The sequence below is a fragment of the Artemia franciscana genome, chromosome 5 (assembly GCF_032884065.1).
Source record: "Artemia franciscana chromosome 5, ASM3288406v1, whole genome shotgun sequence".
NCBI classification, from domain to species: Eukaryota; Metazoa; Arthropoda; class Branchiopoda; order Anostraca; family Artemiidae; genus Artemia; species Artemia franciscana.
Window position 1 is genome coordinate 27,771,507 of NC_088867.1, and position 16,567 is coordinate 27,788,073.

Genomic DNA, 16,567 nt, shown 5'->3' on the forward strand with positions numbered 1-16,567 from the left:
GGGGATATAAATGACGACCGAGACACCGGGACACATGGAATATAAATGACGCCCGGGACATTCAAAGAGAAATCACAGACTGGGACACCGGGACACAAATGACGACCGGGACACAGGGACAAAACTACAAAGGGGATGCCGGGGGACACAAGGGGATATATAAATGACGATGGCGACACAGGGAATGGTAGATTGGCAATCACCATCAACAAAGCTCAAGGGCAATCATTAGAATCATGAGGTATAGATCTGAATACGGATTGTTTTCCCATGGACCATTATATGTTGCATTTTCAAGAGTCGGTAAACAATCTATTTATATGCACAGACAATGGGACAGCAAAGAATGTTGTATATTCGCAAGTTTTACGTAGTTAAAAACATATATATATATATATATCTATATTCACAGGTGGGACATAGGGACACAACTACAATGGCGCGTAACTAATATGGCGCGTAACGACTTACGCACGAGGGGGGGCTTGGGGGGGGGCGCGAAGCGCCCCCACCAACTAGGTGTTGGGGTGGCGCGAAGCGCCACCCCAACAGCTAGTATATATATATATATATATATATATATATATATATATATATATATATATATATATATATATATATATATATATATATATATATATATATATATATATATTCACAGGTGGGACACAGGGACACAACTACAATGGTGCGTAACTAATACGGCGGGTAACGACTTGCGTGTGCGGGGGGGCTTGGGGCGCGAAGTGCCCCCGCCAACTAGGTTTTGGTGTGGTGCGAAGCGCCACACCAACAGCTAGTTCATTTTAAATGGGGACTATGTAAGTTACATCGGATATAGCTGAAACCTAGTTAAGAACAAACCACTGCAGTACATCTTCCATAATCAAAATGATCCCAATAAAGAAAGAACAAAAACTTTAAATCACCTCTTCATGTATGTGTCAACACGAATGATGGGGAAATCAGAGGGGGTGCATATCGCAATTCTTAGCAATCTTTTTTCCAAAAAATTTCTAGTTTTTGCATTGATTCATCTCGAAGACAATTTGTTTAGCAATCTGTGAGCAATATTGCTGCTTTACCCTCGCAAGCAACACATCCGATCATGCAATCAAACAACTTAAGATAGACTTGGCCCATTTAGTTTACCGAGAAAAAATGGACAATTCTACTTCTTTTTTCATGATAGTATATGCTAGTTATGTTCTTAATTTTTGTTTCACCATGTCTCCATCTGATTTGGCTGGAGGAAATAAGTTTATGATAGTTTAATAAGATGTTTTTGACAGAAAACTGTAGTTACAGGATTCAAGTTTTTTGCCGTCACTAGGCCAGACATTGGCTGTTTTGTCAGGTGAGAACTTCTGTTTCGTCGCGTAAAGGCTGCGTAGATTGTCAAGACTACTACCTGATGACGAAAAATGATTTTATGTTCAATTTGTTCTACAAACTGTACTTTAATTTGATTGCCAAATAGCCTACCTTTCCAAAGGACAGGAACCATTTTGACCTAAAATCTTGAAAGGTTTTCTTTTCAGACAGACGATTGACAATAGCCCCTTCTTCTTCTCTTGCACAGGATTTGGCCTTTCGAATAAGTCTAAGCTTCTTATGCATAGTCCATGGCTGGTGCTTAGCCCCGGCAATGATGTCTTTATGCCTAAGAGAAAATTCGTTGAAGTTTTTTTTGAAGGATAATTTAAAACAGAATTTTTTTTTATTTGGCATCTCCTATTTTACGAAAACTTAAGGTAGAAAATAAAAAGCTCTCATAATTTAGTTTCTCAAAAATTCCAGATTTAAATTTATGTAAAATTCTTATAGTACAAAGGACTAAAAATATAATATTTGTTCTCAATGTCCCGTCCTTAGGTCAAATCATACATGAAAACCAAAATTCACTATGAATTTTCTTTTGGCTGTTGCGAAATCATGAAAAATATTTTGGTTGGGACAGTTTCACCATTGTTACAGCACTGACCCGAGAAAAAAAGCGTAAAACTGATATGGTAAATTTGACGATGCTTTTCGTTTTGTGAAAATTCAAACATAGACAATCTTTTAATATATGCTTTCTCAAACACACATTGTTCGAAACTGGGTTAATGCCCAAAAGATTTACACTTTTATTTGATAGCTGCTGTTAGCCAATGACGCTTAAAAGACCAAGTCTGGGAGATTTTTGTCATGGTGTCTAAAGGAACAAAATTTAATTTAATGTTTGTGTTTTGCATGATAAAGATTAAGTAGTAAAACTGATATAATCGGAATCGGAATGAAAATGGGGATCTGTAGGTATGTGTAAAAGGATAAATGTAACCAAAATGGGTAATTCTGAAAAGATGTTCTTGTGGGCGTTAACCTTGAGTAATTTCAGCAATAGCCATAATAAAGCTAAGCTTAGGTTTTTAGCTCATTAACTACATATAAACTTCTTTTCAATTCATATTTGATAAAAAGTTATTAGAATTTCATTTTTGCACAATTTTAATCATTCATACTGTTTTTTTTTCATCGTCCTTTTTTCTTTTTAGCCCAGTTTGCTGTCGATACTATCAGCGTTTGTCTTTTTCCACAACAATCAAGAAAGTTAAACTTTTTAGAGCTCCATGATGATATGTTTTTTCACTTATTTTTGGATGATTCTTCACATAGGTTTTTTTTTTTTTTTTTTTTTTTTTTTTTTTAATTTGGCGCCGTAAAGAATTAAACTGCATAACGGCCAATGAATGTCTTTTTCATTGAAATTTGAGCTTCTGGATTCTCCCTTAAAAAAGTTTGGATTAAATGGTTGTTTAAGTTTCCATTCAGCCAATTTCAAAAATTATATTTCACTTTTTTGTCCCTGATAATCTAAAGCTTCTTAACACATTTCCCTGTAAGTTTAATCAGAAATTCTTATTATACCATCTCTTGTCAAAACCTAAAGGTGTTATGTCATCTTGCATAAATTAATTCAGTTTTTGTAAAAAAAATTACATTCTAAATAATTTTATCTTTAGTTACTAGGAAAGTAGGTAGCTATAACAATTACCTTTTAAATCATCCCTTAAATATCTCTCTAAAATCTTTCATTGCGCTACGAGCAGTGATGAAAAAAGAGAACAAAAAGGAGACATGTCACTGCTTCCCATGCGAAAAACTAACTTTTTGCTTGTTACTAAAGATAGGAATTATAATTTTTCTATTTGGAATTTCCAACGATAGTGGTTCAATTGGTTCAGCTTCCCAATTCGATACGACACAATTTTGAAAGGTTTGAGGCTATTATTTGGGGAATTTCCATAAAGTTGTTTTCGCAATAAACTTTTACCACTGAGATAAGCCGAAAATAACAGTTACTTTTACTGGTAATATGACGACCGTTCTATTACTGAACAATGAAATGAACTTTTCTAAACTTACCGACTGTCAGTGAACACAGGTAGTGAGCTATTTAGCTCTTTAGTTCGTTCTCTCTTTAACGACCTTCGTGAATTTTTTTTCCTCTCAAGGATTTCTCGGGTACTCGTCAAATATTCTAAATCAAGCTCTTCATCTGATTGTATCCTGGGCTAAAAAATCAAAAATAGAATTTGAATAAAAATAAATTTCACCTACAATATGGATGGTGTTACCTTAATTTAATCCTTCAAACTGATTTAGTGTCATCATTAAATCCTGCTTAACCTTGTGGAATCTCCATTTTTCCCTTATATCTATATATATATGATCTATTAAGTTTTGTTGGCCTCAGTATATAACATAATTCCGTCAATTATTTTTTTTTTTTTTTTAGCAAGTCCATTCCAAATATACATAGGAAAAACAACGAACAAATTGAAATTGATTATTCAATTTATTTATATATTTTAAAATAAAGCAGAATCAAAACTTAATCCTGTTTTGGGAGTGGGAACTAAGATATGACAGCACCCAGTAATATATGGTAAAAATTTTTGACATAAGACATTTATGATCGTTGATTTACTTGTACTGTTAAACAAAAATCTTGCTTTCGTCACTATTTTTGTCATTCCTTTCAAAACTAACATTTTGTCGTAGCTACAAGTAAAGAGCGCCCCAAAAGAGATCGGAATTATAAGAACTGAATCTTCAAACAGTACGAGTATATACATCAAAGGCATTTATATTTTATGCTTGGTGGACATTTAAAAATCTGTTGACTTTAGAAATGCATATCAAAATTTTTAGCATAAGCAGATCTGTGTGGGTTTTTTTTTTGTAATTTTGAGTCCCCTAAGGATGAAAATATGAAATTCTTATTTAGCGTCTCGGGTGTGTATGTAGTTTTTTGTTTTTTGTGTCACTGTTTTTTTTTTTGTTTTTTTTTTGTTATAGTTCTGTTTTTATACCAGGATTTGAACCTCTAAGGCTATTATATAAACTGCAAAAACACTGATGGTGTCTCATTAAAAATTGTAATTTTTTAAATTCGCTTCTTAAATTTCTAAATCCGCTTATAGATACGAGAGATACTTATCGTATCTATATTTTTTTACATTAAATAAAAAAAAACAAGTTTTTTCAACTGAAAGTAAGGAGTGACATCAAAACTTAAAACGCACAGAAATTACTTCGTATATGAAAGAGGCTGCTTCCTCATCAACGCCCCGCTCTTTACGCTAAAGTTTGACTCTTTCTCTCAATTCTTCTTTCTAAAACAGTAAAAAACTTTAGCGTAAAGAGCGGGGCGTTGATGAGGAAGCAGCCTCTTTCATATACGAAGTAATTTCTGTGCGTTTTAAGTTTTGATGTCAATCCTTACTTTCAGTTGAAAAAACTTGTTTTTTTTTATTTAATTTCTGAACGTTTTTGAATCAATGCATGTTTTGATTTTGGCTCTCCGCAGAGGAATAATCAAAACGAAATTTGCATTTTTTTTTTTGGCTCAATGGCTTTCTCATAATTTTGATCGAATGATTTTGAGAAAAAGAGCGGGGGACGAAGCCTAGTTGCCCCCCGATTTTTTGGTTAATTAAAAAGGCAACTAGAACTTTTAATTTTTTACGAATCTTTTTATTGGTAAAAGATTTACGTAACTTATAAATTAGCTTACGTAAAGAACTTTTGTATTCTCATGTTTTTATTACATATATGAGGGGATTCAACCCATCGTCAGTATCTCGCTCTTTACACTAAAGCTTAAATTTTATCCCAATTCATTAAGAATGACCCCCTGAATCACAAAAGCCATAGAATAAGTAGTTGAAATTACCGAAAATACTTTAGCGTAAAGAGCGAGGTATTAGAAGGAGGTGAGCCCCTCATATGGGTTATAATTTCTGTTTGTTTTAAGTTTTATTGCTGTTCCTTACTTCCAGCTGAAAAAGCTTTTTCACTTTTATTTTTTAATTGTTTTTTTTTAAATAATGCTAGTAAATCCTGCTCTCCCTTCATGGAAATTTTCTTCTCCCATTACAAATTCTCGAAGGAAAGTTCCCCCAGCATATCCCCCTCTTCTCAACCCCTCCCCCAAACCAAAAAAATCCTCCTGAAAACGCCTGTATACTTCCCAATAACCATTACTATATGTAAGCACAGGTCAAAGTTTGTAACTTGTTGCCCCTCCCACGGGGACTGTGGGGGAGTAAGTCGTCCCCAAAGACATAGTTATAAGGTTTTTCGACTACGCTGAATAAAATGGCTATCTCAGAATTTTGATCCGTTGACTTTGGGAAAATAATTAGCGTGGGAGGGGGCCTAGGTGCCCTCCAATTTTTTTGGTCACTTAAAAAGGGCACTAGAACTTTTCATTTCCGTTAGAATGAGCCCTCTTGCAACATTCTAGGACAACTGGGTCGATACGATCACCCCTGGGGAAAAAAAAAACAAAAAAACAAAAAAACAAATAAACACGCATCCGTGATCTGCCTTCTGGCAAAAAATGCAAATTTCCACATTTTTGTAGATAGGAGCTCGAAACTTCTACAGTAGGGTTCTCTGATACGCTGAATCTGATGGTGTGATTTTCGTTAAGATTCTATGATTTTTAGGGGGCGTTTCCCCCTATTTTCTAAAATAACGCAAATTTTCTCAGGCTCGTAACTTTTGATGGGTAACTTGATTTGACTAAACTTGAGACTTAAACTTGATGAGACTAAACTTGATGAAACTTATATATTTAAAACCAGCATTAAAATGTGATTCTTTTGATGTAGCTATTGGTACCAAAATTCCATTTTTTAGACTTTTGGTTACTATTTTTCCGGGTCGCTCCTTACTACAGTTCATTACCACGAACTGTTTGATCAGACAAATTTGAGAAAAAAGGGGTGGGGGAGGAGGCCTAGTTGGCCTCCAATTTTTTGGTTACTTGAAAAGACAACTAGAACTTTTAATTTTTAACGAACGTTTTTATTAGTAAAAAATAAACGTAACTTAAGAATTAACTTATGTAACGAACTTTTATATTCTTATATTTTTATTATGTATATGGGGGGTTTGTCCTTTCGTCAATACCTCACTATTTAGACTAAAGCTTAAATTTTGTTCCAACTCTTAAAAATGACACCTGAATGAGAAAGGCCTTAAAATAAATAGTACAAATCACTAAAAACACTTTAGCGTAAAGAGCGAGGAATTTAGGAGAAGATGAACCTCTCATATGCGCAATAATCTCTGTTCGTTTTAAGTTTTAATGCTGCTCCTTACTTTCAGTTGAAAAAACTTTTTCATATTTATTTTTTCATTGTTTCTTTTTATAATAATGCTAGAAAATCCTGCACCCCTTCACGGAATTTCTCTTCCCCCATGACATATTCCTCCAAGGAAAGATCATCCAACATAGCTCCCTCCCCTAAGCCCGTCCCTCCAAACCAAAATAATCCCCCTGAAAAACGTCTGTACACTTCCCAATAACCATTACTGTATGTAAACACTGGTCAAAGTTTGTAACTTGCAGCCCCTGCCTCGGGGACTCTGGGGGAGTAAGTCATCCCAAATACATATTTATTAAGGTTTTCGACTATGTTGAACAAAATGGCTATCTCAAAATATCGATCCGTGGACTTTGGGAAAAAATGAGCGTGGGAGGGGGCCTAGGTGCCCTCCAATCTTTTTGGTCACTTAAAAAGGGCACTAGAACTTTTCATTTCCATTATAATGAGCCCTCTTGCGACATTCTAGGACCACTCGGTCGATACGATGACCCTGGAAAAAAAAGAAACAAATAAACACGCACCCATGATCGGTCTTCTGGCAAAAAATATAAAATTCCACATTTTTGTTGATAGGAGCTTAAAACTTTTACAGTAGGGCTCACTGATACGCTGAATTCGATGGTGTGATTTTCGTTAAGATTCTACGACTTTTAGGGGGTGTTTTCCCCTATTTTCCAAAATAAGGCAAATATTCCCAGGCCCGTAACTTTTGACGACACACAATAAATTTGATGAAACTTATACATTTAAAATCTGCACAAAAATTCAATTCTTTTGATTTATCTTTTAGTATCGAAATTCCGTTTTTTAGAGTTTCGTTTACTATTGAGCCGGTTCGCTCCTTCGTTACCACGAACTGTTTGATGATATATTCAATAAATTTTTGGTTCGGCCATCATTACTGTACCTTGTGGGTTTGCGGATGTCTTTCCCGACGAATCTGGTAATCGAGATGAGAAGATTGTAAATGCTACACGTTTTTGTTTCTTGCTCAGGGATAGATAGAAATTACCTTTTGTTTCAGTCTCAGCTTCTTTGTGGCAGCATAACAGATAAAGACTTTCACTTTGCCTTGCCTGTGACTGAGACGAGTACGGGTGATTTTATAAGACTGAATGATAGTTTACACTCCTTACACTTGTTGTCAAAAACTATTCCTACCCCATTCCTCCTGATATTTTGCTGCCCCGACGAGAGATGAATACATCCCTCGTCAATGGATTCAGCTTCAACTCCAGCTAGATTAATTTCTGTTATTCTGGCAATAAAAATGCGGAGCCGTTTAAGTTCCATTTCCAAGTGACTTTGCTTCTGGATAATTCAACGTCAATGCATTCTAGGTGGTGATCCGAAGAACCTTGGTCTAGGAAATTCAAACGATGTTCAATTTTCGGTCCAGAGACAGGCAATGGCCTTTGGATAAAAGGAGGTTGGTCATCCGAGACATTTATTATGTTATTCATTGCAATAAATTTTGGGTGAAGGGTTGTAAGCTCAACCAACCCCAGGTCTATGATTTAATTATAGCAAGTTGAAACCCAGACACTGAAATCCTTGGGGTTGGTGCCACCATTCTTATGAGATTGAGGCCACTTTTATAAAATGGTTCACCACAAGGGCTATTCAAACAAAAAGGTTGTCATGGGAAATTAGAACGAGTTCAGTGCATTATTGTGGCAAAACAGGGTCTGAGATTGAAAGTAATAATAATTACACTAATCGATACCTAAGTTTCTAAGTTTTTAAGGCTAAGTTTCGGGGGGCAAACCCCTGAAATACTGTTGGATATAATATTAAGAACCCAAAAAAAAAACTAAATTAAACCAACAGTTTTTCCAAATGAAGGTAAGTAGTGACATTAAAAGTTACCACAAATAGAAATTATTAAGTATATTTGAGAGCGAACCCTTGAACTCGTCTTCTTTACGGGAAAGCGTGACTTTTTCTCCAGTAAAAGTAAAAGTGGGGATAAATACCTTATGACAAGGTTTGAAGTTACAAAACTTGTAAAATTTGTTTTATTAAAGCACTTTTCAAAATAAAACAGTAGGCTATATTTTTTTTGTGCTAAAAAAAAAAAAAAAAAAAAAATATCGATCCCATGTTCTGAAACTCGATCGCTAAATGAAGCACCTGAAATAGCCCACCGACTGTATATATTCATTCGAAAGATTTCCAATGGCAGTAGGACAACTATAATGTAGTTTTACTGTCAAAGAGTGGGAAAGGGGAGAACGGTGTAAAGAGAACAGTCTTTGTCACATGCAGGGTAACTCCTGTTCACCTTCCGTTTTAATTTTGCTCTGTACTCTCATTTGGAATATATATTTTATTCAAATTTTATCATAGAAAAATGTTCGAACAAAAAAAAATTCCATTTTAAGAAATCTACACAGTTTTCAGTTAAGCATAAATGATACCCTAACGTTTTTTAAGAGTGTCAACTTTTGTTTATTTGATTCAAATTTGTTCATTTTCGATTAGCTGGTACACCCATTGTATTTTTTCTTATTTCAAGTCTACAATTTCAAATTTTCAAATTTCTTAGAAATATGCACAGAAAGATAAAAGAAAAGTTTAATTTCGTTTTCCTCTAAAGATTTAGAAATGTCAGATATGACTTTTGATTCTTAGCCACGATAAAATTAAACTTGGTTTTGATATTTTAATTAATTTTTGAAAAAGAAACTTATTTCTTTTATTTTAAACAATATCTGACAAATGAACGGTTGTCCTTGAAAATTGATTTTTCGTTTTCTGGTAAACTAAGTCCAAATGCATCAGTCCCTCCCATGTGAGAAAAAAAATAAACACAAATTAAAAGCTTTTACCTGTGAGCTTTGAGGTCCTTCGGTCCTGAGAAAACTGATAACTTCTATCGACACTTCTTTCATAATAGAAACCATGAACTGTTCTAAACAAGGTATTTCTGATGCTCCTTATAGACCTACTTATCGGAAAGTTGATTTCGAACAAGGTGTGGTCTTTTAACTTTGTCAGTAGATTTACAGATATTAATCGTCCAGTTTATTTGAAAAGACGATCCTTTCCAGTTCTGTCGTTCTAACCATTTGTAATCCTAAAAAATGAAATAGGCCTTGTTTATTGGTTTCTATTTAATGGCTTTCATGCGATTTTTGGTGGGTTATGACGAACTCTGAAGGCTTTCATCCTATCACATACAGAGGATCGGGGTTTGTTAGCCTCCTGATAAACAATTTAGGAAAACCGCAATAAAAATCCAAACCATGCAGCCAATCTAATGCTAGTCATAATGCTGTCATAACCATGCTAGTGTCAAAATTTTTGAGGTAGAGGGTCAGAACCTCTTTCCCTTTCTCTTCTGCGTATGTAGATCAATATATACTGTTAATAAAAAAAAAACAAGTTTTTTCATCTGAAAGTAAGAAGTTTCATTAAATCTTAAAACGAATGCAAATTATTACGTGTATGAGGGGAGTTGCTCCTCCTCAGCACCTCGCTCTGTCCTCTGACGTTTTTAGTACTAAAAAAAAAACTTCTGATTGTTCTAATTAAATTGAACCTAGTATTTCAGGAGTTGTTCTTAAGGAATTGGGACAAAATTCAAATTTTGGCGTAAAGAGCGAAGTGTTGAGAAGGAAAAACTCCCTCGTCTCTTCTATTCTCTCTAAGAATAAACATTATAAAAAAATCACAGTAAGGACCCAACTGTAGCCAATAGTAACTGGATTGACAAGTAAAAGAAAAAGATTTTTTTGTATCTATGATGTCAGAGAAAAGTATACATGATTTTGAATGAATCTGAGCAGCTAAAGAAAATGGATGGAGAAATTTGTGAGTTACTGAAAATATTTGTGGATCATATCATATCATATCATTTTAATAGACTTTGTCTTTAGGAGCAAAGGAAAGGCAATGGAATAACATGGAATCAAAGGGAGAGGAAAAACTCTCATGGACAAACAAACTGTATGTAAAAATAGTTTAATCATAATCCTTAGTTTATCTTCTAATGGCGATCACTGATGAGTGTGGTCGATATATCTAGAACTTTTTGTGTCTGTTTTTCACTGTCTAATAAAAGGACTTATCCCTATTTTAATTTATATTTGCTCGTCATAGAAAGGTAGTCTGGTCTTCGAAAAATTACCTGTGTAGTATAAATGGGGATAGCAGACCAAGCAAGTGTGGAACTCTAAATTCAGCAACATTTCGTTTGCTGAATTTAGAAAGAGGAATTGGAAAGAGGAGGAAGTTGAGTCAGTCCAAAAGCATTTACAGATACCCTTTTTTGCTACTAAGTCTTTTCGCCGACCCGTGATCAAACAAGCCCATTTTTCAAACAGTTCGTGGTTGACGAACTGTAAGTAAGGAGTGACTCAGCTCAATAGTAACTAAAATTCAAAAAAAAACTAAAAATTTCAATATTAATAGATTCATTAAAGGAATCAGCTTATTATACTTATTTTACAAATATGCTGTAAAGCATATTTGTACAAAATAATATTACTTTGTACAAAATAAAGCATATTTGTTACAAAATATGCAAATATGTTGTTACAAATAAGCTGCAAATATGCAGCTTATTATATACTTTACAAATATGTAAATTTCACCATGTTTAGTGTTACCCATCAAAAGTTATGAGCCTGAGAAAATTGCCTGATTTCGGAAATAGGGGGTAAACACACCCAAAAACTAAAGAAATCTTATAGAAAATAACACCATCAGAGTCAGCGTACCAGAGAACCCTGCTGTAGAAGTTACAAGCTCCTATCTTCAAAAACGTAGAATTTTTGCTATTTTGCCAGAAGACAGATCACGGAGGCATGTTTGTTTGTTTGTTTTTGTTTTGTTTTTTCCAGGGGTGACTGTAATGAAAAAATGGTAATAAAAGACCGAAAGAGGGTGCATTCTAACGGAAATTAGAAGTTTTAGTGCCCTTTTTAAGTGACCAAAAAGTTTGGAGAGCAACTAGGCCTCCTTCAACGCCCATTTTCCTCCAATTTATCAGATCCAAATTTTGAGATAGCTTTTTTGTTCGGTATATTTTCAAAGATCAAACAATTATGTCCTTAGGTGCAAAATGACCCCCAAAGTGCGTCAGGGCAGCCCTGCAATATAGGAAATTTCCCCATTGTTTACATATAGTATTTTTTTATTGGGAAGTATCCAGACTTTATTTTTAAAAGAGGGGTGTGTGTGCTTGTGGCGGATATCTATAGGGAGAATCTTCCACGGGGAGATTTTTGAGGGTGAATATTCTAGGGGAAATGCTACACTGGGAAGATTTAACAGAATTACTATACGAAATTCTTTTTAATAGTCTTAAATTCTCTTTGCCACATTTTTCTTGTGGATATGTTCCATGGGAATTATCCAGGGGCTTTTTTCCGCATGTTTTGAATTCCGGGAAATAATTTTCATGGAAGGGGGTATTTCTGGAATGGTCGAGAAACCAATTAGAGATTAAGTGAGGATATATCTGTCTGAAGTGAAATTGACTTGGGGGAGCACTTTATGTCGGATGAAATTTCCACGGAGGAGTTTCCCGTGAGAGGGAGGGGCATATTTCATAGAGGGTGAGCCAGATTTACCGGGTTTGTTCGAAAAACAAACGGAGATTATTCCATGCATGAAGGGTTGCCCCCTCCTCAATACCTTGTTCTTTACGCTAAACTTTGAATGTATGTCCCAATTTTTTAAGGGCGTCTACTGAAACACGAGTACTGTTTAATTAGATTAGGAAGCTTTTTTAAAAGTCCTAACAGCTTTAGCGTAAGGAGCAAGGTACTGATAAGAGGGCAACCATTTATATACGGAATTAATATACCAAAATTAAAATGCAATTTTCTTATGTACGCTAAGCCAAATTCAACCCTGAATTGGTTGAAAAAGGCTCAGAAATTAAATAAAAAAAAATGAGTTTTATAACTGAATGTAAGGAGTGACATTTTAACTTAAAACGAACAGAAATTATTACGTAAATGAAAGTGGTTGTCCCCTCCTTAACGCCTGGCAGTTTTCATTGTTTTAAAAACATGAGTTTTGACAAAGGATCAAACTTTAGCGTAAAGAGTGATGCATTGAGGAGGGGATAGCTCCTTTTATATAAGAAATAATTTCTGTTTGTTTCAAGTTTTAATGTCGCTCCTTATTTTCAGTTACAAAAAAAAACTTGCTTTTTTTATAATCTCGATGTAAACCTTTATATGTAAACCAGAGGGAATTTGCATAGCCTTCATCCTTTGGCCCAAGGAATATGGGGGCTATGTCATAACCAGAGACATTGCTACAGTTTTTTTTATTATTATTATTATTATTATTATTTGGAATTCGGGTTTCTGGCTTTAAAATGTTCGGATTCAACGGCATCCTAAGTCAGGATTAAATAATAAAAAAACAAGTTTTTGCTTTTTAAACAAAAAAAAACAACTTGCTTTTTATATAATCTCGATGTAAACCTTTATATGTAAACCAGAGGGAATTTGCATAACCTTCATCCTTTGGCCCAAGGAATATGGGGGCTATGTCATAACCAGAGACATTGCTACATGTTTTTTTTTTATTATTATTATTATTTGGAAATCGCGTTTCTGGCTTTAAAATGTTCGGATTCAACGGCATCCTAAGTCAGGATTAAGTAAAAAAAAATAAGTTTTTTTTAACTGAAAGTAAGGAGCGACATTAAAACTTAAAACGAACAGAAATTACTCCATGTATGAAAGGGCCTGTTCCTCCCTCAACGTCCCGCTCTTTACGCTAAAGTTTTACTCTTTCTCTCAATTCTACTTTATTAAACAGTAAATAACTTTGGCGTAATTTAATTTCTGAACGTTTTTGAATTAATGCAAGTTTTGATTTTGGCTCTCCGCACATAAATATTGAAAACGAAATTAGCCTATTATTTTTTTTTTTGCTAAATGGCTATCTCTTAGTTTTGATCAGACGATTTTGAGAAAAAGGGTGGGAGAGGAGACCTAGTTGCCCACCAATCTTTCGGTTACTTAAAAAGGCAACTAGAATTTTTATTTTTAACGAACGTTTTTATTAGTAAAAAATATACATAACTTACAAATTAACTTACGTACCGAACTTCTATATTCGTGTATTTCTATTATGCATATGAGGGGGTTTTCTCCCTCGTTAATACCTCACTCTTTACACTAAAGTTTGTCCCAACTCTTTAAAATTGACCCCTGATTCACAAAGGCTGTAGAATAAATAGTTGAAATTACTAAAAAATACTTTAGCGTAAAGAGCGAGCTATTTAGGGAGAGATGCCCCACCCCATATGCGCAAGAATCTCTGTTTGTTTTAAGTTTTAATGCTGGTCCTTACTTTCAGTTGAAAAAAACTTTTTGATATTTATTTTTTCATTGTTTTTTTTAAATAATGCTAGAAAATCCGGCGCCCCCTTCATGTAATTTCTCATCTCCCATGACCAATTCCTCTAATGGAACATCCTCCCACGTAGCCCCCTCCCCTCAACCCCCCTCCCCAAACCGAAAGTCATCCTGAAAAGGTCTGTACACTTCCAAATAATCATTACTGTATGTAAACGCTGGTCAAAGTTTGTAACTTGCAGTCCCTCCCTGGGGACTGTGGGGGAGTAAGGGAGCCCCATAGACATAGTTATTATGTTTTTCGAATATGCTGAACAAAATGGCTATCTCAAAATTTTTATACGGTGACTTTGGGAAAAAAAGAGCGTGGGAGGGGGCCTAGATGCCCTCCAATTTTTTTGGTCACTTAAAAAGGGCACTAGAACTTTTAATTTCCGTTATAATAAGCCCTCTTGCGACACCCTAGAACCACTTGGTTGATACGATCACCCCTGTGAAAAAAACAAAACAAACAAATAAACACGCACCCGTGATCGATCTTCTGGCAAAAAATACCAAGTTCTACATTTTTGTAGATAAGAGCTTGAAACTTCTACAGTAGGGTTTTCTGATACGCTGAATGCGATGGCGGGATTTTTGTTAAGATCGTATGACTTTTAGGGGATGTTTCTCCCTATTTTCCAAAACAAGGCAAATTTTCTCAGGCTCGTAACTTTTGATGAGTAAGACTAAATTTGATGAAACTTATATATTCAAAATCAGCATAAAAATTTGATTCTTTTGATTTATCTATTGGTATCATAATTCCGTTTTTTAGAATTTTGTTTACTATTGAGCCGGGTCAATCCTTATTACAGTTCGTTACCACGAACTGTTTGATAGAAGGTTGGTGATTTCAGAAGCCTTTGAAAACCTATAAAAAGATCCATAAGATTTCAATGTGTTATTTATTATTTTTCCCTGGGGCCACTTAATACGGATGGAGGTCGAAGAAACTTTGCAGGGGTAAAATTAAATTGGAAATTGTAATTTCTAGTGGCACACAAGAATAAAAACCGATCGGGAGGTAACCAGCCTCCCTCTCACACACTTTGTAGCTGCCCTCTACCAAAGACACCCGATCAAATTGTTATTTTCCATTTTGTTCAAAACAGTCTAAAAATCAAATAACTATATATCTAGGGATGTCATAACCTCTATAGCCCCTGGGCAAAGGACGGAAATTATGCAATTTACCTATAATTTACATATAAAGGTTTTATATCGAGAAAAAGGGGCTTGTTTGATCATTGGTCTGCAAAAAGGCTTAGAGTATTAAGGTAAAACTTTCACGAAATGTTGTGAGGCATATTTAAATCTACGTTATTAAAAGCGTGTATCTGCAACATATTTAGAAGATCAAAGGGCATTAATTTGAAACTTTCAGGGTCAGTGCTACTACTACTACAGTGATTATGACTAATTGTGACTGCGATTATTTGCAACTGCAAATCCTAGTAACTGTACCTACTTGCGAATTCGACTACGAATACATATGACTAATATTGTGACTCTGACTTCGACTCTAACTACTTGTGAATCTGAATTGGACTACTTTTGAGTGCGAGTAGTTCTACTTGTGACCACTTTCAGAAAATATTAAGGGAGATATCTAAAAAAAAATTGTTTTTAAACGAATCCCCTATCCATCTGTTTACACGAATACATCTATTCATATTTAAATTTCATTTTTTTAGAGCTTCAGTTACTATTGGGTCGTGTCGCTCCTTACTTACAGTTCGTTGCCACGGACTATTTGATCTTTAATCCTTATCATAATCTTATATGAAATATAAATTATCATGCAATATTACTTCAAACACGTTTCCACTATATAAGAATTCTTATATAGAGGATTCAGTGTGAACCACAGTGTTAAGATGCCACAGCATTCACCCACTCGCTATGTTTTTCTGCTTTTTCGATTATTCCCATATTTTCTAGCCTATCAAGTTCTTTTTTCAGTCTTCCTCATATTATAATAGGTACCTTTCTTGCAAGATAAGCTGTTGGAGTGGATCCTTCCTTGGGATAAATCTCACACTCTCCCTCTATTTTCCCAATGCCAGAGAACAATTGTTCATACTGTGTAAGAATAGTTTTCAAATTTGGTGATTGACCTTTTTCATTTCTTCTGTCTAAATTAAGGACAAGTTTCACCAATTTTAATTCTTTGTTTACCATTAACCCAAGAATAGGAATACATTTATCACCAACTATAAAGGTCTTGTGTTTTTGTTCTGTGTTTCCATAACTACATTATAAAACACAGGTTCCAATAGTGGAGATTGTTGACCCACAGTAGCTAGTTTTGGAGTTAGAAGACTAAAGTATTCTTGTGGAATGATATTTGCTTGAGCTCCAGTGTCAATCTTAAAGTTGATTGAATGCTGATTTTTAATATTTAATGGAACAAAAGCCTCATCCTAATTTCCATCTTGTTGGACAGTATAAAGCAGAATCTCCTTTTCTTCAGCTCCCTTTGAAGCTTTACTCAATTCAATCTCCCCATTGGCATGTATTGTTTTGCTTTGA

The 16,567-nt window shown here is 34.7% G+C and overlaps 1 protein-coding gene across 3 annotated transcripts in view; it reads right to left on the minus strand.

Annotated features, from left to right (window-relative positions):
- Positions 1-9,711, minus strand: part of LOC136027200 (transmembrane channel-like protein) — an 81,370-nt gene extending 71,659 nt beyond the window's left edge. The window contains exons 1-3 of one of the 3 annotated variants that reach the window (XM_065704217.1): positions 9,497-9,711; positions 3,409-3,557; positions 1,486-1,663 (exon numbers count right to left, since the gene is read on the minus strand). In XM_065704217.1, the coding sequence (XP_065560289.1) occupies positions 1,486-1,663; positions 3,409-3,557; positions 9,497-9,571 (402 nt within the window). In that variant the 5' untranslated portion in view covers positions 9,572-9,711. The remainder of the gene's footprint in view (positions 1-1,485; positions 1,664-3,408; positions 3,558-9,496) is intronic. The other 2 variants (XM_065704216.1, XM_065704214.1) reach the window with 2 other exon arrangements.
- Positions 9,712-16,567: the final 6,856 nt, after the last annotated feature.